The 25,692-nt window shown below is 36.8% G+C and overlaps 1 protein-coding gene across 1 annotated transcript; it reads left to right on the forward strand.

Annotated features, from left to right (window-relative positions):
* Positions 1-300: 300 nt before the first annotated feature.
* Positions 301-25,692, forward strand: HELRODRAFT_79507 (hypothetical protein; the record flags this gene model as incomplete). Its single annotated transcript, XM_009019682.1, has 5 exons — positions 301-421; positions 1,109-1,225; positions 8,112-8,273; positions 25,012-25,284; positions 25,445-25,692. Coding segments are annotated over 5 exons (921 nt in total), but the record flags the coding sequence as incomplete, so codon positions are not given.

Genomic DNA, 25,692 nt, shown 5'->3' on the forward strand with positions numbered 1-25,692 from the left:
GTGATGAATTAATAGCAACTTGAACGTTGGAGGGGGGTGAGAGTTTATTATACCACATTTCAAAAAGTAATGGGGGAAGATGCATTTCGAAAATGATTCACTTGATTGAAACTTGATTTTATTATTACTGGTATTCCAAATTTAATCTTCAACTCACTATACTATTTTTTAATAGTAGTTTTTTAATTTTCAAGAACGTTAGCCTACAGGTTTCGATGCATATGCACAGACATTAACACACACACACGCACACACGCGCGCAAACAAACACACACACACTCTTATGTACACAAACCAACAGGAGGCATCGAGTACACGTGTCCAGCAACGAGTTCATGTGAGATCACGAGGTCCAGGAGGAAGGCTTGTCAGGCCTGTCGGTTCCAGAAATGCCTGCAAATGGGCATGCTTAGAGAAGGTTGTGCCTGTGTGTCCGCCTGTCATCTTAGATGTGTACTTGCGTGTTTGTGTGTGTGTGTGTGTGTTCGTATGTACTTTTGTACTTGTTGATGTACTCACCCACCGTCGTACCATCACATCGACCACCACCGACCGCTGAACAGCTGCCACACATCATCTTCAATCTTTATAACTGTCTCTGCAGCACTTCTCTAGCTCCTGCTAATGTGTTTCAAGTGCTGTTATTAATATTTTGTTCGTGTCAACTATCTTTTGGTTTCAATGAATGAATGAATGAATGAATGAATGAATGAATGAATGAATGAATGAATGAATGAATGTGGCTGTCTTCAGATGATTTATGTTAAATGCTAATTCCTTGTTTCGCCATCATGTGCGTGTTCACATCTGTACTTAAACAACATGTGGGAGGTTTTTAAAGGATAGACGAGTGAATGGATGAATGAATGATTGACAGAATGAATCAACTAGTTTCGTAAAAAAAAGAGTAGAAATGAATAAATGAGTATCCGATGGATTGATTACGTGATAACGCACGATGAAATGAAAAATAATGAATGAATAATCGATAAAAAAAATGAATATGCATATTATCATAATAAACGAAGAGACAGTGAATAATAAATGAATGAATGAATGATGGATTGAACATTTGAATGCACGATGGACTAAACGAACGTGAACGTAGGTGTTCGACCGGACCGGGTGAGGGGTGGGCGGCAGAAGTACCGACGCTTGAACGACTCCCCATCTGTCGTCATCAGGGCGTCCAAGCCACCGTCACAGCGCAAACAGTCCACTATAGGTTCGTCACTCGTTTTTTCTTTCATCCGTTCATCCATTTTTTTCTTTCATTCATTCATTCATTCATTCATTCATTCAATTATTTTTATTTTATTGCATCTATTCGTTCATTCATTCATTCATTCGATCATTCATTCATTCAGTTATTTGTATTTTATTGCATCTATTCGTTCATTCATTCGTTCAATCATTCATTCAATCAATCAATCATTCATTCATCCATTCAATTTTTTTATTTCATTGCATTTATTTAATAACATTTGTTCTTTGGTTATTTATATTCATCATTAGGCTACATGAACTATCTATGAATTTTTGAGGAATGAATAAATGAATGAATGAATTAATGAATGAATGAATGAATTCACGGATCAATGAATCATATTTTTTATTAATTTATTTTTTATTTAAATTCGATACTCACGATCTAGTTTGATTCAATCGTTACATTCATTCGCACTTAGACATTCTGTTAGTTGCCTTATTAAAAATGTGTTTCATTTAAAAAAAAACATGATCGGCACTGAAACGTGATATCCAATCAAGAAATTGGATGACATGGTGTTACATTATTCATACACACAGATAATCATGCTAGACCAAGAACAGAAAGTGTTAAAGTATGCAAGACTATTGGTTAGTTGGTTGTTAGCTGGTTGGTTGGCTGGTTCGTTGGTTGTTGGCTGGTTGGTGTGTTGGTTGGTTGGTTGGTTGATGGGTTGGTTAGTTGGTGGTTTGGTTGGTTGGTGGGTTAACTGGCTGTCTGGTTGGTTGGTTGGTTGGTTGGTTGGTCGTTTTTATGTTTATATTAATACTAATTATATTTTTATCATGGAGATTTGGTTATTTTCTAGCCTCACACACTCAATCTTTTTATTGTTTCACATTTTATGAAGGATGATCGAATTCAGTTTCATTTGCGATCAAATCCAGCGGTGCTTCATTTTAAAATATCACTCGTATCATGCATTCACTTTTTAATCGTTTATTTATTCATTCATTCATTCATTTGTATCGTCAATTATTTATCCACTCACACGTAGCGGCGTTCGTTCATGCAGGCATACCTCCTCTCAGCAGTAGTTACTATTTATTAAAATTAAGGCATTACACACAAGCAACACACACACTCACACATTTGTGTCAGTGTGTGTGTGTGTGTGTGTGGTGTATGTGTGTGTGTGTGTGGTGTATGTGTGTGTGTGCGCGCGTGTGTGTGTGTGTAACTTGTCGTCAGGGGTTGTTTGCATTTTTTTTACATGAATTATTACACAGTATTTTGTAGGAGTGCATTGCATATTGTTTGTTGCATCATTCAGTTGAAGTGTCGTTGTGCTGTGCTGTCTGTCGGCATCCTTGTGCTAATTGAATTGCTAATGACCTTCAAGGTCACGCAAGGTCAATTGTATTCTACGCAGTCAACTTCATGCTGAACATAATATGTCTGAGCTGATGCATGCATATATCTGCAATTAACTCCATCCATGCGTACGCATATTTTGGTGGTAGCATCGTTTCGTTAATGGAGATTTTTATATTAGGTAGGTAGGTAGGTAGGTAGGTAGGTAGGTAGGTAGGTAGGTAAGTAGGTAGGTAGGAAGGTAGGTAGATAGGTAGGTAGGTAGGAAGGTAGGTAGGTAGATAGGTAGGATAGGTAGGTAGGTAGATAGGTAGGTAGGAAGGTAGATAGGTAGGTAGGAAGGTAGATAGGTAGGTAGGTAGGTAGATAGGTAGACAGAGGTTAGTTAGTTAGCTAGTTAGTTGGCTAGTTAGTTAGTTAGGTATTTATTTATTTAGTTTGGTAGGTAAATAGATTGTGCTCCTGACGTTGTATAAATTGCATATTAATATTTGTAGGTAGAGAGCGGCATAGATAAATAGGTGGGTGGTTTGGGTATATAGATAGTAAGGTAGGTAAGGTTGGTCGGTATGTAGGAGGTCATTATGTATTTATATTAAAATTAAATTGTGCATTTCTTCAATTGGATTCATGCTTCCTCAGCTATTCAACGCATAATAACAGTCTATCTATCTATCTATCTATCTATCTATCTATCTATCTATCTATCTATCTATCTATCTATCTATCTATCTATCTATCTATCTATCTATCTATCTATCTATCTATCTATCTATCTATCTATCTATCTCTGTATTTGCATGCTCTCTGGTTTGTATTCAATAACTTGTGGCCTTGTTATGTATCGCATTGAAAGGTTCTGCTGGGTTGTATCCACTCTGTGTCTCCCCTCTTGGGTTTTACACGAACATTACACATATCGAAACATCTTTGAATAACGTTTGGTTTCATAAACTATTTCGCTCTCCAATTCAGATTCTTTATTTTCATCTCGATACTGCGGCTGTCACTGCAGAGAAAAAAATGTAGTCTTTTTTAAGAGTTTTAATTAAGTATCAACTTTAACATTGTTTCATCAATCACTTGCACACACGTTTCAGCTTTTTTCCAATCCATCCGCCCTTCAAGAACAAATGCTTAACTTGGTGCTTTTTGAAAATGAAATAAAAACTTGTTTTTTTATACATTTTATTCTCTCTTTTAGGTTCCGAAGATCTTTTTGTTATCGTCAGAGAATTAATTTTAATTCATCGCACTGATACAATGGTTGACTATTTGTTTGTTGTATATATTGATCAATTTAGTTTTTGCTTTGAAAGTTGAAAACTGTAGAAACAGAAAGAGAATGTGGTGCGTGCGTGTTCATACCGCCTGGTGATCTGGTTGGGTCTACTTCGGCGGTTCAATAAGACCAGTCCATCCCGGTGGATGGCATGTTGCATGATGCATACGTTCACTTACTCGCTCATGCATGTGCATATTTGCTTCAAATAGCATGCTGTCAAAAGCCAATTGCAATTTTTTGTGTACATTTCTTCAATTTATTTTGTCTTATCTTTAAATTTCTCAATAATATTTTATATTTTTGTTTCTTGTTATTTTCAAATCCAATTCTGTTGATATTTCGCACAAATATTTCATATATAAACAACAAAAAGTATAATGGTCTCTCATGGCATGATGTCAAATTATTATCTTCCCCAAACACATCCAGCTATGAAGGGGTCCAGAGTATTGAGACTGAAACTTTGCCACCTTGAAATCAGCTTATCATCATAATGATTATTCCGTTTGAAATAGACTTTCAACTCTCACGTTATTATTATTTCTTACGAGCGTAACATGTTACATTGAATCATCTGACCTCTGCAGACAAGTCTTATATAATTATTATTATTATTGCAGTTAGCAAATCATGCGGTTACAATCGGGAGTTAGGTGGGGCGATGTTGCCGATGTTGTTTTTCTAAATTTCTCATCCCTGCTTTATTTACGACGGACGGTTGCCGAACTTTTTTTGCATTAGTTCGTAGATTTATGTTCTTTGTTCTATGGTTCTATGGTGGTAAAAATGTTACAGTCAGTTGTAGCAACTTATAATTGCTCTTTTTAGAAATTTCATGATAAATTAATTTTTTCATTGAGCATAATACAACAAACTGGCTTAAACCGTATATGTTAGTTTAAACTAAATTAAAAGCTGAAACTAAATTATACTACACAAACACGTGTGAGAGTGTGCGCGCGCGCGCGTGTGTGTGTGATTGATTGATAGAAGTAAATAAATATATGTGCAATATATAACTATATAACATTTTATATACATGCAAACATGCTAATGTTTTCAGATGCTGAAAAACATCCTCCAAGAATGTTTGAAAATATTTCTGCGCAGTCAGTGAGATTTTTGTTTTCTTTAAAAGGAAAAGCTTTTATTTGATGTCGGGCTCGTTTTTGTTTCATGTTCTCGCTGTGGGAACATTTGTTTTTTCTAATCTTGCAACAATAACTAAATATGAGTAGGAACTTTGCAGTATGTTCCGGGGTAGTTTCTTTCGTAGAGCCATGCTGCTTTCATTTCAAATGAGATGGACGACCAAGTGACTTAGGTGGATGGATGCATGGGAGTGTGATGTACTCCACGGCCCACGTACCAAGTTGAACGGCTATTAGTGCTGGATGGTGATGATACGAGGTTCTCATAAATTGGTGAGATGGCAAGCGTTGTACATCTTCTCAGTACGGTTGCACTTGTTGCCAATCATTTCAACTTGTTTCAAACAAATCCAGTACAATTGTACTTGTTCCTCTAATGATGGACGGGGTGGAGGGTTTTAATGGTGGAATTTTAAAAGTTATCGTGATTCTTGAAATGTTCATTAAGTTAGCACCACAAGCATTGGATGGGGACATCTTCGGTGAATTCGTTCGGGCTGGTTGCGTGCAGTGGTTGATATTGTTTGAATCCCTAGAGATTAGAATGATAATTCTTCAACATCATCGCAAGAAGCAATACTCCATTCCGCACGATAAGCTGAACCGTTGTACTGAACTAAGCTGAAGTTCCTTAACTATAATAAACATAAAAGTTGAGTAGAAAGTTCCTTGGTGATTGATGGTATCAGCAGCTCTCACAACTCACCAATGTAGAACTTGGTCGCCTGTTCGCCAGCCCGCCTGCCTTTTCACCAGACATCCATGTTGACATCTTCTCACCAGACATCCATGTTGACATCTTCTCACCAGACATCCATGTTGACATCATCTTTTGGCTAAATATTGCAAGTCCGCAAACAGATTGTATGTACCGTTTTATTGGAAATTCATCTTTCGCTGTTATTAATAATTACAATTACTGTTGTCATTTGTTGTTTTGTTTTATTGTTTTGTTGTTGTTGTTGATGTTGTTGTTGTTGCTGCTGCTACCGTTATCATAATTTTTATTTGAAACAATTGGTTCCACATCACACCACATAACATCACATCACACCACATCACACCACAGGTACTGCTACTGACGTGCTCGTATGTACGTACGTACATTCCGTTGTCTTTCTAGCTTGATGGATGGATGGATGGATGAAAGGATGGATGGATGGATGGATGGATGGATGGATGGATGGATGATTGCTAGAGGGATGGGTTAACGCTAGATTAACCAAAGCATGCTGGATGAGTGGACGGACGGATGGATACTTGATGAATGGATGGATACTTGATGAATGGATGGATACTTGATGAATGGATGGATACTTGATGAATGGATGGATACTTGATGAATGGATGGATACTTGATGAATGGATGGATACTTGATAAATGGGTAAAAAATAGATGAATAGATGCTAAACATATTGATACTAAATAAATAGGTAGTAAATTGCTTGATGGATGTTTGATTGAATAAATGAATGAATGAATGATTGATTGAATGAATGATTGAATGAATGATTGAATGAATGATTGAATGAATGATTGAATGAATGATTGAATGAATGATTGATTGAATGATTGATTGAATGAATGAATGAATGAATGAATGATTGATTGATTGATTGATTGATTGATTGATTGATTGATTGATTGATTGATTGATTGATTGATTGATTGATTGATTGATTGATACTAGATCGGTTGATTGATTGGTGGATACTAGATTGATGATGGATGTCAGATGAATAGGTAGACGGACGTCAGATGGATCAATGAAGGAATGGGAAATGGCGAAAATTTACCAAGCTCTTTATTATGTAGAAAATGATGAAAGCTTAAAGGACCACCATCATCTGATTTTAGTCGATCATTGTAGATAGAATACGTCAGCAATGATTGGACTGTTTATAAGTGCAAATTAGATTATGCAGTCTAGTATGTATATTTCACATTTTATTTAGATGCAATTAATACGTTACATTTATTTGATGTTAGCAAATGTAACTATATGTATATATATATATATATATATATATATATGTGTGTGTGTGTGTGTGTGTGTGTGTGTGTGTGTGTGTGTGTGTGTGTGTGTGTGTGTGTATTTATATATATATTTATTTAAATTATTTTTATGAAAATATTACGATATGACCAAGTTATATTATATATAGTAGCGGGATTTTCCCATTATGAGAATGAGGTGTAAATTTGTATCACTCTGCGAGTGACTAAATGAATGAATGTATGAATGAATGAATGAATGAATGAATGACTTGCTGTTTGTGCTTTTACCTGTCTTGTCTTATCATTTTCAACTGCTGTTATTAATAATTCTTTGTAGCTTATTTACTTGATTTGTTTTTACATTTGTTTGTTTGTTTGTTTGTGTTTTTCTTTTTCTACTTATTCATGCACACATGCACAAGCACATGCACAAACATTCACACATACACTCACATTCACGCATCACATATATTCTACTATGTGGAAAGAAATAAAAATTTCCATTTTATGATTCGTGTATCTATTTGTGTTGGTTCAATTTTTAAAATTATCTCAAACTGAACTTTTTAAATGCACATTTTCTTTTTCAGTCTGTCAATCTTTTGTGTGGCTTCTTTCCTATTATGTTATTACCACAATGTTTCAATCCGTTCATGTCTTATAATTTTAATCTGTGAAATCATGCACGTGTGTTGCCGCTGTGTTATTGCGGTACATTAAATCACAGCAAGTTCAATGAGCCGACGTGACAGTAACGCACTGTCAGACTAACTCAACGTAGCAATAACGACAGATACGTAACATGACAGCAACACAGCCCAACAACAACGCAATCACACAACAATACATTACAACAGGCAACATCATGTAATGACAACAACATCACACCAGCAACATCATAACATCGCAACAACATCACGTCACAGCAACAACATCACATCTTAAAAACAACATCATATCACAACATCACATCACCACAACAACATCACAACAACAACATCACAACAACATCACATCACAACAACATCACATCACAACAACATCACATCACAACAACATCACATCATAACAACAACAACATCACACACGCAGGCAGCAAGCTGCTGTTAATATTGAAATCCATCGAACCGGAGAAGGTCTTCGCCATGCCCGATACAACGACGCAGGACGACGATTTCAAGTTCAAGGTCACCATCTCCGACCTCACGGATCGCGAACTCGTGGCCATCATCGGCTGGGTCAAGCAAGTTCCTGGTCAGTTTGGGTTTGGGTTACGTGGGTTGGCTGTTTTGTTACTGGGAACTGTTTCTACTATGCTATATTGTTAGCACGCATGCATAACTCGATTGAATCTATATAACTATTCTTTCTTTATATATATATATATATATATATATATATATATATATATATATACGGCAAATCGTTCTTCACTGAAGCATGCACCAACCGGTCATTTGGGAGGAATGTGGGTAGAGACGGTGCTTTATGAAAGAGCATTTCTTCATTCGCTGCTTCGGTTCTATAAAATATCATTGTGAATGTTTACTTCAGTTCAGGATTTATTTCGTGGTTTCTCACTGCAGGTTGATGCCAAAGATGCACGTACTATATTAATATTTGTTAGGTTGCTGCTGAAAGTTATTGCGCTGAAGCTTATTTTTTATATAAATAATGTTAATTTACGTGGAAGTGTTACATACATACATACATACATACATACATACATACATACATACATACATACATACATACATACATACATACATACATACATACATACATACATACATACATACATACATACATACATACATACATACATACACTTATACATACATATACACACACACACATACATACATACATACATGCATACACATGTATGCACATATATACATATTATACATATCATATTTGTATGTTGTCTTCATGTCAGTGCAAAAATATAAATGCAGAGTGTGCTGATGAATGTAAAATGCACGTTATATAACTTTGTTTGTTCCTTGTTAACTTTTTTGTTATTATTTTCATCATCGTCGTCGTCATCATTATCATCTACGTAAGCTTTAAAAATCTTTTTGTTGTTTTTATTATTGTTGTTGTTGTTGTTATTATTTTTATTATTAGTAGTAGTATTAATATTTAATTATCAAAATTAATATCACCATCATCATCACTCCCCACCCACATCACCATCATCATCACTCCCCACCCACATCACCATCATCATCACTCCCCACCCACATCACCATCATCATCATTATTGTTTTCATCATCAGTAACATACATCATCGTTGTTACCAAAATACAACACCATCATCATCATCATCACTATCATCATCAACAACATCATCAACATCATTATCATCACCAGGAAACTTTCTCGCAGCATTGTTTTGTTGGGGTCATCCGTTGAATTGATTAAAAATGATGATGCTATCAATGAATGAGGTTATAATTTGGTTCCGTTGGGACCAGGAAATGTAAATTTTTTTTTAAACTGGTCAGCCCGTAGTTAACATGCTCCGTTTGCTTTTTATTCTTTGTTCATTTGAGGGGTTGTATCGATAGTCGTGGGTCGTGTGGCGGGCGGGGGCTGGGCACTGGGCAGTGTCGGTAAATCTTCTTCAGACTTTATTATTATTTATTTTACATTTTTGTTCATCCGACTGCTCAAGCCATGCGAGGAGGTATAAATATAAAAATTAAAATCTAAAAATAGAACGAGATATATGAGCGAGAAGAAAATAAGAACACTACCCACTGCTATTTATAGATACATTGCTTCAACAACATTGGGCTTTCATTTCATTTTTTATGATTGTAACGAGTTGTTTATGAATAAAAAGTGATCGTACCGTCCTTTCAATATGTGCAGAGGTCTTATATCCAAATAAATTCAAGAACATTCGGTAAATTCGAACTTTGTTTACTTTTTAAAAAGTGCATGTAGCACAAGAATTCTTTGATCGAAAACTTTTGTTTGTAATAATAGATGGTAGTTTGTACATGTTTGTGCATTATTGGGGGTTATTTGCATGCATGCACGCGCCAGCTTATCTAACGTTATTTGATATTGATTTTCTGTTTACTTTCATACATCTCAACTGCTTGTAATTTTTATCGAGTACGAACTTAACTTTGATAGGAGCGAAACATTCTTCTCAGTGATTTATGAATTGATTAATTGTATTATTCACTTATCTAATCCAATTTGAAGGAATTAACTTCCAGTTCATAACAGGAAACGTTACAATGGCCTAACAGTTGAATGTTTTTCCTCTTGTTACGCCAAACGATAAACTCCTCCTGGCGCCATCTTTCGGCCATCTGCTTGTAACTCAATTTTCTACTTTTCTAATAAATGAGGTCTGATCTTTTGGTGAAGAGGACAGACCAACCTGATGCTAAGTACCAAGCACATCTTATTTAATTTAATGCAGAATATTGATGTCGACACAGCAGTTGCATGTAGTGATAACTTGAGGAATAGAATGCCACAATCTCCGTTTGCAGATTATGCTATTTTGTTGGAGATTGGAAAGGGGATAATCAAAATTTGACTGGCTGTGCTTCTTTTTTGTCGAAGCACGAAGAATAAGAATTAAAGTATTAGAGTGTCTGTCAGCCTCTTCCAATCATCTTCAAATATCAATCCTAGTGATGAAATGATTTTGGTAATAATTGGATATACAAAGCTGAATACACAAAAGTTTGTTATTATTTCCCTGCATAAGGAACGATGTGAACAAGGGACCTCCGCCTGCATTCAGCAACCGATAACACGGCAAGAGATAACACAGCAAATATATACTCACTTGGATAATGTCATGTTGGCTTCACTAGTAAACGATGATTATTTGAATTAAATAGAGCTGGAAAATATTCCTCTGAGAAAAAACTGCCATGTAAGGGTTTTTTCGTTTTAAGATCTAAACATTTAATTGGTTGTGCAATGATGTCTGATTAATCTAATAGTTGACTGCATTTAAACACGACGTTGGTAAAAGTTACATTACACTAAGTTACATTTTGAGAGTAAAACTATCAGAGATCTATCCGCAAATAATTTTTTTTCGATCTTTGTAAACAATGGCCAAGGCAAGATTTTATTCTGCACTATTGAATGAATGAGGTGCTCCCTATAACTTCATTTGCTGTTCCTTTTTGAATATGTTTTCGCGTTTTTATACTCAATTTACTTAAACTGACGACTCTGTTTCATATATGAAGGAATATTATTTTGTATTTGTTCCATTCTAACTGATTCATATTTGTTCCGAATAATGTTTCTAAACATTAATGGTGGTGGTTGGATTTAATTTTTCAAATAAACACCAAAAGCTGCTAGAATATGCCCTGCCCACTCAACAGCACATTAAACGGCACTCTATTATCTTGCCAGATAACCTTGCAAGCAGTTGTTCGGTACAGCTTGAAAACTTTTTATATGTCCTGGGTTCCTCTGAATAGTTAAGATAAAATAATTTTTAGTCTTTTTTACACACTGTGTGTATTAACAGACGTTTTTTTTAAAGTACTGAATTGTGGTTTGTTTCCAAATACTGAGACTATTTAATTATTTATTTGCCCAGACACTCATACTCACATATATACATATAAATCTTACAAGTACATGCAATGTGGGTATGCTTGTGTGTTGGAGAGTCGTATTGTTTTGTTCCTCAAATAAGCATGCACTCTTGCAGATGGTTTAGAAAATTCATGCATGTTTTTTGTGTAACCATTTTAAACATCTCCTTCAAAAAAGTAAGAATATATATATATCTTTGCAGTCAGCATATTGAACGGCAATGTTAATTATATTGTTAGGCATCCACCCACCATCCGTGTTCAATGAAAATGATATCAAATGATGAAAGAAGTCAAACTGGGACCAATAAATTCCCCGTGTGGGAGTTGTACTCTGATTCGTGTGTTCTTTCAATGGTTATTAGTTTTGAACAGTATATACTTGATTTTCTTTTTTTCTTTTTTGTATTTTCTGTTATCACGGTGCTTGGCTAGGAGAGATCCGATGAAGACATTCACTTTCCCTATTTTTACTTTCTTTTGTCTTCCATACAACACACACGCGCGCGCGCGCACACACATACGTACATATGTACACCCACATACATACATACACACACACACACACATACGTACACACGCACATACATATATTTATCTACACACGAACGTGTACGTAGAATCGTGGGTATGCATGTGTATTTGAGCGACATGCAGTTTGCAAGCATGGAGATTTACAAGACACCACTAACAAACGATGCCTGCACGTAGGAAGCGATGCATTCGATGCAGGCAGACGTGGTAGTAGCCTGGTTGGAGCAATCAATGTTGATCGATCCTGCTATTTTATAGGTTCATGAATAATGCATACATACATACATACATGCATACATGCATAAATTCATACATACAAACAAACAAACATACTTACAATGCACATAAGTACGTGCTTCATTATATCAATAATTGCTTTAAAAATTCTTTGTTTATTGTTCAGTTTTTTTACGTAGGCACCGAGCAAGAACTAGTAGGCCGTCCCCCAGGCCATTTTTAGCGGCCGGCGAACGTTGTACGTAATTTAGTTTTACATCTGAAAAAATTCATTTTCGGAAATTTTTTACATTTTAATTTAATTGTTTAATTGGAAGTCAGAATTTTCGAAAAGTTTTTAAATGTCTATTCAATATTCCCAAAATTGAAAAAGCCCGATTAATGATATTGTGAATTAAATTTTAAATGACCTATCAAATAAAACTCCCAAATCATTAATATTATCTACAAATAACAAATCATGTGCATCCACATTGTATGTAACAAGCATTACTTCTCACATTTGATCAATACGTTATTGTAACACACTTCTCAACGTTCAATTATCCAACACCATTCGTTCAAAAAATTTATATCTTTTTACCTTGTTGCAACACACTTCGTCAGACCTTACAACCTTAAACATCTTGGCATAATCAGCATACATCATTATATCTAAGCTAATTCCATCACTGTATAAATCTAACAAATCATTTACATGAAATAAATACGAGGTTGGCCCCAGTACACTACCCTGTGGAACTCCACTTTTAACCATGTAACATTCAGATAAACAATCATTCACTCTCACTCGAAACTTTCTACCATCAAGATAATTACCCACCCAAGCAACAGCCATGCCATTTATTTGATAATCATTCAACTTATCAATTGACTTAACATAAGAAATTTTGCCAAAAGCTTTTTCAAAATCTGAATGAAACACATCGACAGTATGTCCACCACCTATTGCCTTGGTCCACTGATCCATTAACTTTAAAAGTATATAGCTGTCGGTTTTCCCTTTATAAAACCATATTGCCTGCAGTTTAATAAATTATTATTATTCAAATATATTACTATTGCATCTTTTATAATTGATTCCATAATCTTGCAACATATGCAAGTCAATGAAACCGGTCTGAAAATATTGAAATCATTTTTGTTTCCTTTTTGTGTAAAGGAGTCACAAAACTTTATCTCCACGTATCTGGAACTATTCCCCATTCATACTCTTTACCGAACAAAAAACACAAATAACTTCTGACTAATTCCCCAAATTCAATTAAAGTTCTCGCAAAAAAAGTTTTCTAGTCCTTGAATTTATTTTAAAATTTTATTTTTCACAAAACAATAATTGGTTCGAATGTTACTTGAATGTTATGTTAATAGTTATAATTAATTAATTAATTGACTATTTTTATGAATTCCATGCTAAGCATATTTGATTATTTATTCATCGTTCCCATATAGTATGAATTGCATCATGTTTGAATTGTAATGATAATATTGAGAGCATAAACTTCGGTTAAGATGACTATTGACATTTGAACGTTGAACAAGGTGTGAGTGAATTATTTTCTGTTGCGTTGTGTGTTGTTAGTGTGTGTGTGTGTGTTTGTGTGTGTGTGTGTGTGTTGGGGTATATATTTTTGTGTGTTGTATATGTGTATGGTTGTGGTGTGTATGTGTTTTGATGTATATGCTGTAGTGTGTGTATTGTTGTGGTGTGTGTATTGCAGAAATGCAGAGGCATCTATATGTTGTTGTGGCGTGTTGTGTTGTTTTAATTTGTTATGCCGAGCATGTTGGTAAATTGCATTCGGCTCTATCTGTCACTCATGTGTTGCAACACTCGTTGAAAATGAAGGAATGATGTTTTTAATTTTTTCGGTAGTATTTCTGATTGAAGACATGTGCAAAATGTGGAAGGGTGTGGTAAAAAACTGAAAGGGCATTAAAACGGCCCATGCTTTCGTGTCGGCACGTGATTTCACGTCTCGTAAATAAACTGCAAATGAATGGCTTGTTGTTTGGAGGGTTGGACAGACGCTGGTGCAGTCATCGATTTCAGCATAACCATTTATAAATGTCCTTGATGTCGTTAATGAAAATCAATCAAGTTTAATATCATGTTCATGTTTAAATTTAATTTAAATTTGTTCGTGTCAATGCATTTGTTGAACTTTATGAATACTTTCAAAATTTTTTTTAGTAAGAAAAACTTTTGACTTTGAAGAAACTTTTTTTTGTACTGTACCTCGTTGTCACATTTTTCATGTGCCGTCACATGTTGTATGTGTTGTGCCTGTTGTATGTGTTGTGCGTGTTGTGTGAAAAGCCATAAATAACTATAGCAGTCATTATTTACGAGTGCTTGGTTGCATAAGGCCATAACTTGAAGGGGTTGCTCGTTTAAAATTTCATGAGGGGGAATATTCGTGTTTCTAACGAGGTGCATCGTATCCTTTATGAAAAATCCTTGGTGACAATTTTATGTTGCATCTTATTATTTCCATATTATTCATTACTATTTTCATATTGACCATTTTTTACAACTGATCGTCTAATATGGCGCAAAAAGTTGATGGCAAAAGAAAACAACGTCCTACCTCGGGGAAACCGGGTCTCCGGACGCTAAACGAAGATTGATTGATTGATTGATTGATTGATTGATTGATTGATTGATTGATTGATTGATTGATTGATTGATTGATTGATTGATTGATTGATTGATTGATTGATTGATTGATTGATTGATTGATATTGACCATTTTTTGACTACTTTTTCATAAAATTTTTAGATGTTTCTTTATATATCAAATAAATTGTTTTTTTTCAGTTTCGCAAAGCGGTGAATTGTTTTTAAATATTGTGATCGCTTCAATTCAAACCGTCCCCGTGTAAAAGTTTTTAAATTAGGTTGTCAGTTGCAACAGCATTCATAGCTAGTGTATGTTTATAAAAGATCCTTTTGTTAACCCTTTGAAAAACACGAAAGTTTATTTTGGACGCGGATTAAAATTACTATTTTTGTGAAAAAATTATTTTAAAATTCTAACCTGCCAACGAATTTCATTAAAGCTTTTTACGAAAGTTTTTTTACTGAAAAATTGATTTATGATTACGACTGGCAAAAATTTAATCACCCGTTTTTCGTGGGTTTTTTAAATTAAGTTTTTTGATTGTATCTCGATGATTGAGGCTTTCAATGTTTGTGCAACGTTTTGAAAATAATAAAAAAATATACCGAATTAAAAAAATATACCGAATGATTATACTAAAGATGTGTTGAATTATAAATGCTGAAATGTTTTTGTATAGATATAACTTTCATTGCACTGCACGTTGGATTTGAACGAAAGTTATCAAGACTTAGCCAGTCATTTCTCATTATTTAACAAGCCTTTTTTTCTTTATATTTGTTTCCGTTAATTCTTGAAGTTAATCAACATTTATGAAAATCATTTCACGAGTGCATATTTTGCAGATTTTCTTATCAGTTGTATGTGGGTCAATTGAAAAATTATGATACGATGTCAGGTGGTGAACATGAATAGTCCGATAGAAAAATGATAACAAACTCAGTGTTGAAGTGTTTTATGTTGTTTAATTTTTACAGTGTTGTGTGATGTCTTGTTGAAACTAATAATTTATCGTGATATTTATATATTAGTGATATATTAACGATACTTTTATTATTGATCTGCGTTGTCTGCGTGTGCTACGATTTATTACAACAACCAACCCACGCATTAAATAATATTTTCATTTTATTTAAATATAATATATAAATTAATTAATTAATTCTTATATCAGCCGTTATGAAAATAAATTCTCGCATCACTTGTCATAATAATGAATTTTCATATACATTATTTATTTATTATAAAAAATAAAATTTTATAAAAGTTGTTATGAAAACAGATTCTTACATAAGTTGATGTAAAAACAAATTGTGATATGAATACACACGGCACATGATGAGTAACATAACATTGCAACAACATTTGTTGGTGTTCCCCAACTATAATGGCTACTTTAAATTATCTGCGTAGGCGAACGTTATTAGTTATTACATATCATTATTATTATTGTTGTTATTATTATTAGCTGCTATTAGTGATGTTAAATTTTTATTATTTTGCACGGTTTCTTCATTTTGGTGGTTTGCGTGAACGTTTGTAACGATGTACAGCCGCATCAAACGTTTCACAAATTACTGGTATCAGTAAAAATTAATTGGCTAATTAGTTGAGTGAAGATGAAGATGACCTGTCCCATTTTTTATCGGCAAGCTTAAGCCAGCAATGTTTGCTCAATAAATACATGTGGCAAATAGCATTATGCATATATAGAGATCGCAGTCCTTAACTTTATTACCACAACATTTGTCTTAACTATTACTATCAACTGTATGCAAGTGTCAAATTATAACAATAGGAATTAATCTCAACCAATTTAAGGTATCTCATCTCTATGCCTAATTTCCAATTCGCAATTTTTTCTACCTACTCCGCTGATTTGATAGTTGAAACCCATAGATGACAATTTATACCGTAGGTAGCTGCAAAGTCTCCAACCTGGACTCCACCTATTCAGTAGGTTCTCACGAAATCTCCACACCTGGCTCCGTAGATCATTCTTATCGCAGTCTCATGAAGGATTTTAATAATGTCATTTTATCAATTTATTAATCTTATTCAAACCTGGCATGTAAGATTTGGACGCAGCCTCTTTCTTAGAACGCGCATTTAAAAATTTGTAAGAATCAATGCTTTAAACCAGAGGAAAAAAACTGCGGGCCGCCAGGTTATTGTACGCGGTGGCCCGCGAACGTTTTACATAATTCACAAACATTCTTAACATTTTTTACGTTAAATATTTAATCGTATAACATTACTTTTTTTGTCTGAGCTCTTTTTTTCAAACTTTTCCAATATTTTGGTCTAAATGCTCTTGTGCAAAATTTTTTGCTTGAACACAAAAAATTATTGGAAGGTCAGAACAGTGGCGGATCTAGACAATTTTAGCGAGGGGCTAAACTTTTTCAAGCGTTCAAGTGTGATTTTTGAAAATGTTTTAATATGTTTTAATGTTGACCGGGGGCCATCAATTTTAACGAGGGGCCAACATTTGTGGCTTACGGCCTTTTTTTTCCAAAAAAGGCACTTTTTACATTTAAACAATGAGTTTTACTAACTTTTAATACAAAAACTGCTCACAACAGAAGGGATGTACCAGTTCTACCCCCTAGATCCGCCACTGAAGAATCAATTTATAAAAACTTGCTAAAACATTTTATATAATTTGTTTCTGAAATTGATGTGATAAATGCATTTTTATTAGAATATATTAGAAAAAAACTGCTATTTTCGAAACTGTTATTATTAAACTTATCTATAAACACACACACACACACACACACACACATATATATATATATATATATATATATATATATGTGTGTGTGTGTGTGTGTGTGTGTGTGTGTGTGTTCCAACCTCTCCACAACTGGCATCCCCAAAACCTGCGTCAAAACCAGCTTCAAAACAAATGAAAACTTACGGTACTGGCATCAGCTGTCCATTGAAAGCGTCGAAAATAATAGAGGAGAAAATGACCTATTATATCGGAAATGTCAGTACATGCAACAAAAATATAATTGAGGACCATCTGAAACAAAACAACATAGCTTTTCTACAATGCTTTCCTGTACTCCGTAAGAAAAATCCGGATGATCCTTTGGTAGAGAGAAGTCAAACAACGGAATCGACGGCTTTCAAAGTTATAATACCTTTGAATGAACGTGAGAAACTGGTTAATCCTGACATATGGCCCATGCACACGTTCTTGCGCGAATGGGATTACAACATGTCAGCAAGTAAGAAGAAAGATGGAAACTTTCGGCCAACAACAATCAACATCAATCATGGAGGCAACAACTGATAACAATCCATTAAACTCTGTTTTTAAAGATTATAAGTATTTTACATCTGAAATTGTTATCAATAATTTAATCAAACCTCAATTACATTTAGTTCAAAACTTCGTCTTCGTCGGCGCGTTGAGCGGTAGCTAACTCCTCCGGTGCCCATCCGATGTCCGCTGCAAGGCGAATTGTTTTAACCCTCTCTGGTTGTTCCTTCTCTTCCATTCGGCAACAATATTTGCAGTTCGGTGGGCAAGGTCGACGGGATAAAGCGTCGGCATTGCCATGACTACATCCCTTGCGATGTTTAACCTGGTAGTTATAAGTCTGTAGGCGCTCCAGCCACCGTGCAACCTGTCCTTCCGGTTCTCTGAAGTTTATCAGCCATTTAAGGGCTGCGTGGTCTGTGCGAAAGACGAATTCTTGGCCATACAAATATTTGTAGAAGTGTTTCGTCGCACACACCATGGCTAATAATTCTTTCCTGGTGACGCAGTAGTTGCGTTCGGTCTTTGAGAGCTTCCGGCTGTAGTAAGCCAACACTTTCTCCTCTCCATCGATATCCTGTGATAATACGGCGCCTATCCCATGGTTGCTGGCATCCGTATCGAGAAAGAAGGTTTTTCCGGGTATAGGGTAGGAGAGAACTGGGGTGGTGCATAGTTGTTCCTTTCGTCAGATGAATGCTGCTGCCGCGGCGTCATTCCAGTCGAATATTCGATTCTTCTCCGTCAGTTTATGAAGGGGCTTCGCTATCGAAGCAAAGTCTTTCACGAAGCGTCGGTAGTAGGTGGCTAGCCCCAAAAAGGAACGAACTTCGTGCTTGTCCTTGGGAACCGGCCATTGTTTCACCATTTCGATTTTGCTTGGATCGGTTGTGACCCCTTCGGCGGATACAACGTGTCCCAAATAATTGACTCGATTAGCAAACAGGCTACACTTTTTTTTGTTGAGCTTCAAGTTTGCAGCCCGTAATCTGTTGACGATTTCCTGCAGGTTTGCGAGGTGTTAGTCAAGGGTCCCTCCCAGCACGATGATGTCGTCCAGGTAAGCCCCTGGAGTACAGATTCCATTAGTCGTTCAAACGTTGCGGGGGCGTTACACAATCCGAAAGGCATTACTGTGAACTGAGAACGCGGTCTTTTCACGATTGGCTTCCTCGATCTCTACCTGCCAGTAGCCACTTTTTAAGTCTAGGGTAGAAAACCAACGTGAGCCAGACAACGTGTCCATAATGTCGTCAATCCTCGGTAGAGATAACTGTCTTTCTTGGTTACCTCGTTCAACTTCCTATAGTCCACGCAAAACCGGCTACTGCCGTCTTTCTTCTTAACTAGCACCACTGGCGAGATCCATGGACTTGTTGATGGCTTGACGATTCCCTGTTTTCGCATATCCGTTATCATCTCGGTTACCTCCGTTTGTTTGGACAGGGGAAGGCGTCGCGGACCTTGTCTAATCGGTTCGGAACCTTGCGTGTTCATCTTGTGTGTCACAAGATTTGTCTTTCCTTGGTCCTGATCTTCTGTTGAAAACATATCCGAAGCGTTGGCTATGAAGGCTTCGGCTTTTGGATACTCTTCCGGGTGCAGATGTGAATCGCGTAGTAAATCTTTGGTGAGTGTCCGGAGGTTCTCATCGTCTACAGGTCTACGCTCTGCTTGTTGTTCCGTTGTTATAGACAGAATGTGTTGGCAATGCATCGTTCAGCGATCACGTTCGTAGTGTCAAGCGCCACTGGCTCGACCAAACACACCCGTTAGGCCTCTGTCTTGCCGTCCAGTCTTGCCCATACAGTGTTTTCTGATGCGCCAAGTATTGCAGTATCCTTTTCCACTCTTATTCGAACGCATTTTTCTTCGTCTCTCCCCATCATCACTTCTACATTTTTCCATCGGAGGATGCGCTTCTCTAGGTCTATGTTGAAACCGTACATTGTCATAAGGTCGACCCCCAGAATGCATTCATCCGTGATGTCTGCCACTAGGAATGCTCCTTCAAATTCCAGGTCCCCTATATGTAGTATACAGGAAGTTTCTCCATAGACGGGTGCGGTTCCTCCTGTCGCCGTTCTAAGTGTGTATCGCTTGTCTTCTTCTCGTTTTCCGTGAGGTGCAATGTCTGGTCTTATGATCGATCTTGTTGCTCCTGTGTCTATAGTGACTACACATTGACGTGACCCTATTTTCCCTTCTAACCAGAGGTCGTTGGCATTTTTGTGTAGCCTCGACACATTTACCGTTATGCTGGGGACGTTAAATCTACCAGCCAACCTCGGCCCCGTGAGGTTGGCTTTTACTCGTTTTCCGTCGTTGCAGTGGTGGGTGCCTTGCTTGTGAAGTTTCCATCGTCTTCTTTTTTCCGGCCCGTCCTCCAAGTGTTGTGTTTCCGGGGCTGTTTGCAGTTTATTTTCAAATGACCCATTTTTCCGCAGTTCCAGCATTCTGGTCCCCTTTCTTCTTCATTCGTTCCTGTTACCCACCGGCTATTCTGGTAAACTCGTCTTACTTTAAGTTCGTTTCTGCACGTTAATTTTGCTGACTCTAGTCTTGTGTGCAGCTCTAGGATTCCCTTGAGCGTCTCGATCCCTGAGGAGATTAGTTGGTACCTCGTGTCTTGATCTCGTAGGGCATGTATAAATCTTGTTGTCGCCATACTATCCCTGACTTCTGGGGAAACTGTTGGGTATGCCAGCAGAGTCAGCTTCTCAATATCTTGAGCTAGCTCCTGGGCTGACTCTCCCGACTTCTGTACACGGTGTTCTAACTGTGTACGGGAATATCCCGTGTTGTATTTGTTTCCGTATCGACGGTTTAGCGCGCTGGTGACGGCCTGGATATTGTCCCGGTCACTGGCAGGTATCGATTGTAGTACCTCTAGTGCTGGGCCTCTAAGTGCAAGCACTAGCGCCGTTGCGCGGTCCTTTTCGCACCATTCGTTGTTGAGCGCTGCTGTTTCGAATTGTGTTTGATAATTTTCCCAAGGCACCGTTCCGTCAAATGTCGGTGCTTTCATTGCTTTGGCTGGGGCATGACCGTGTCCGACGTTTCTTTCTTTTTTTCTAATTCTCTTTTCATCGTTTTTATTTCTTTTTCTAACTCATCGACCCTTTCGTTTACTTCGGTTTTTGCTTCATCTATTTTATTGTTTAGGTCATTTTTGATGCTTAATATTTCGTTTTTGATATTCTTTAAATCGTTAGATTGTCGATTTTGGCCGTTAAATCAGCGTTTTGTTTATTGCTTATTTCTGCTCGACGGTCGGCATCAGCGGATTGCTTTTCCGCTCGACGATCGGCATCGGCTTTCATTTCGGTGAGCATTTGCATTATTTGTTGCATGCCAAACACGGACGAATTCCTGTTGTTCGTCCCACTAGAATTTGATCTGTGTTCGTTATCGTCTGTTGTCTGCTGAGTGCTGCTCGAACGTGTGACTCGATCAGTCTCTGTAGCTTCACTCTTCGACATCTTCTTGTCTATTCGGAATCTCGCTTCTGACACCAGTTGTTATAACCGAACCCTTGCACTTGTAGGGTATGGTTATTTCTCTTTACGCGGATTCTTGATTCCTAAACAGACTTATTTTAGATGACTTTATTAGAAAGAAAACAGAGCTGGCAATTGCCGTAATCGATCACTCGTTCGTTCGATCGTTAAAATCGTTAGAATACAAAACAATAACTAATCAACAGTTAAATCACAAGATAAAACTAATCGTCAATAATTAAGCTCTTCTCGTCAGATGTTTCTTGACCGTAAATCCTAAGTATCCACTTCTCAGAAGATTATTGTAATTCACTCGCAGACCGCGTGTAGAATTCTTCGCGACAAACTTCTCCTTGGGCGTTATCGCTAATTTGTTTGCAGTACGCACACAAAATATCTCTGCGATAATAGGACTGCCTGAAACTTCTTCTGACTTCTTCATAATTTTCGTCGTTCCTTGCTATTTCGTGCACTCTTCTCTCTGTATCTCTCTTTCCTTTTTCTATTCTCCCTTTCTCTTTTGGTGATGCCGCGTCACGTGACTTTCCAATCGTTCACGCCTTTTTGCTAGTGAGTGCATCACATGACTTTTACAACCGTTTTCATTGGCTCCGCCTTTTTAATTAAATTATCAAGCGCTTCACTTAAATTTCTAATTACCAATTCTTATCTCGCCTTCACGTCTGTAACAGTATTAAGGAATGCATCAACTTTTTATCCCAGTTATTCTAGATTGAAAATAATAAATAATAGCTTAAAAATTTCTGGTCCAAAAGTTTGGGATGAAATTATTAACATAGAAATTAAAAATATATGTCAAAAACATTTATTTAAAAACAAAGTCAAAAAATTTTTGATTGAGCAAAATACTTTTTTTTTAACTTGATATCAAAAAGGCAATCATATTTTGTATGTATGTGTGTGTGCGTGGGTGAGTGTGTGTGTCAGGTGTGTGTTGGGTGTGTTTATGTTTGTATGTATCATAGTCACCTTTTTTTGAACAACATTTATTTACATTTATTATTTACTAGAACAAGAATTTCTTATCATTTGGCCAACTTATCATGTGTATACGGTTTTCATATGTTTCCATAAATGATATTTTTAATGTGTAATTGTAGTAAATATACTTCATATTTAAATCATTATGAATTTTTATAGGTATGTATGTATCTGTGTATTCAGGCAGCGTGTTTTAGGAATATGAATTATGTTGGGCTTGGTTGGGTCTGCCGGGTCGTTAACAATCTGGGAGATTCGATCAGGTTCGACGAAATATGTATGTGTGTGTGTGTGTTTGAGGGTGGGTATAGGTGCGTGTGTGTGTGTTTGTGTGTGTGCGGGAGTGCTTGCGTGAGAGTGTGTGTGGGTAAGTGTGCGTGTGTGTGTTTAGGTGAGTGTGCGTGTTTATGTGTGTGTGGGTGTGCGTGTGTCTGTGTGTGTGCGTGTGTGCATGTGTATGTGTAGATATGTGTATATATGTATATAAATATTGTATTCTAGGAGCATTAACCAAGGTACAGCGGGGGTGTATGTGGAGGGGCACATATCTATGTGTAAGATGTCCATTCACTCGGCTGTTCCCTGAGACATGTGGCCGAGCCCTATATGTGTATGGTGTGTGGCCATATTTGTTTATGTGTCTATTTATTTGAGTGTGTAAGTGAGCGTATATTTGGTTTCCAGATCATTTCATTTCATTGATTCTGTTTCTTCAGTTCTGTATAACAGTAATGTGATATGAATTGTAGTATGTTGCGTGTTTGTAAGTATGTGTGAGCGTGAGTTTATGTGTATGTATTTCATGACATTTCTGTTACATCTATAGTTAGAAATTTTAGTTAAGGGTGGCCTATCCACAAGTTTATCTTTTTTGGTCATCCTTCAAAAATAAATAAATAAAAATAGATAAAAAAATATATATATATATATATATAATATGTCTGTATGTGCGTGTGTGTGCATGTGCCCTTCAAAGCCCGCTACTTCTCTCTTTTTTTCTCAATGTGACCCTTGAAAGAAAGTGTGCCCAACTGCCCACCCCTGCAATAAATCCAATATTTTTCATACTTCTTTTAAACTACGCTGCCTTGAATGCATACAAACAAGCCATTAAATACTGTTATCGAATTAGTCTCAATTAAAATATCGACAACGATAGGTTACATCGCCCATCAGATGCATGCACGCCTTGCTTCTCCTCGTCCCTTTGCTGCTGCTGCTGCTTCGCTTCATCTTCCAGGCTGTGGTCGGGCCATAAATTAATTACTTCATTGGCATCATTCCAATCGTGCTCTTCTGATTTACGTTATTGCGACTGTCGCTTGCATATGACACGGTGGTGAGGATGATGAGGATGACATTGATAAGAATGATGATGTTTATCTGTTAAGGTTGCAATTGGGTATTAAAGTATTGAATGAAATAAACATCGTGAGAATGGTACCATTAAAAATTGAAAATGTTGTAGCATTTATCGACCTCGGCAGCAAGCGCCGTAGCAACGTGCATGTGAGTTGCACTGGTGGTGATAATGTTCACACTTCAATGATGATGTCTGCAAATAAAACCATGCTGCAATCAATTCTATCTATAGAGCTCGTCTTTGCTACAGCGATTTTCACGGGCTTTGTAGACATCTACAGTGCATGTCTATTGTTTACTTACCTACCTACCTACCTGCCTGCCTACCTGCTGCTTACATTACTTCTACTAATTCACAAACATTTCATATTTCTGTGTCGATGTTTTATGGTTTAACTGACGACGTTTTGTGCGTTCAACAATATTAACTTTGGTATATGCAAGGTGTGTATGGGCGCGTGCGTGCGGGCCTGTGTGTCGGGGGTGCTTGCGCGTTCAAATATTTGTTGTTGTCTGAATCAAAATGAGAACATTTGCGCCATTACAATTGCTTGTGTAAAAAAGCTCATGCACGTTCTGTGTTACTGAGAGCTCGGAGAGCATTTGTATCTGCCGAGGGGGTGGTGTTCAAATGCTTGTGATAGTAGACGTCTTAAAAACGAATCACTGCGTCTTTTGTTTTGTGTATTATTAAAGGAAACAAAATGTTCTTCTATTAAGATGTAACAGATATCTGGTCAATAATTTTATTCATCCAATCATTATTGTTGATATCAATATATAAATAAAATACATGCATTTCTGCGGCTTAAAGATTATTAACTCAAATGAAGTTAACGCCAATTTTTTTTATGAACCACCAGATTTCAGTACTTTGAGTCTGCAAGACCAGATGAACCTGCTCCGATCGACATGGCTGGATATCGTTTGCTTGAACGTGGCCTACAGAAGTCTGCCGTACGATGGCGATATCATTTTCGCCGATGATCTCAAACTGACGGAAGGTGATGCCTGTGTCTACGGAGTTCCTGGAGAACTGGATCGTGTCATCAGAAGGCTCATCAGGAAGTTGGCAGAGGTGAAAGTGAACTACGACGAGTACCTACTCATCAAGGCGCTCCTCCTCTTCAATCCAGGTAGGCTCTTGCTCCATCTCAATCTTCATTGGCTGCTATTTATTTGCTGCTCTTTATTGTTTAATGTGCTACCGTGGTTGATAATAAGTAATGCTTAGTTTCAAATCTTGTATGCCGGAAAGCTTTTAAATTAAATAATGTAATAATTGAAAATCTTCAGACACGAGTCTTGAAGATGTGAAATCCGTACAGCAACAACGGGATAATGTGTTGGATGGATTGTTGGATTACGAAGGCTGCCACAAGGATTCGAACCTCCCGCAGAGGGTGTCAGACCTCCTCCTCATCCTCCCACTCATCATCCACGCCAGGTTCGTCATGAGGGACTTCTGGCTGGCCATCGCTTCCGACAACAGTATCGTCCTGCATAAACTGTTGAGGGAGATGTTGGAGCACGCCATCGTATAG

Source organism: Helobdella robusta (genome assembly GCF_000326865.2).
Source record: "Helobdella robusta unplaced genomic scaffold HELROscaffold_25, whole genome shotgun sequence".
NCBI lineage: Eukaryota > Metazoa > Annelida > Clitellata > Rhynchobdellida > Glossiphoniidae > Helobdella > Helobdella robusta.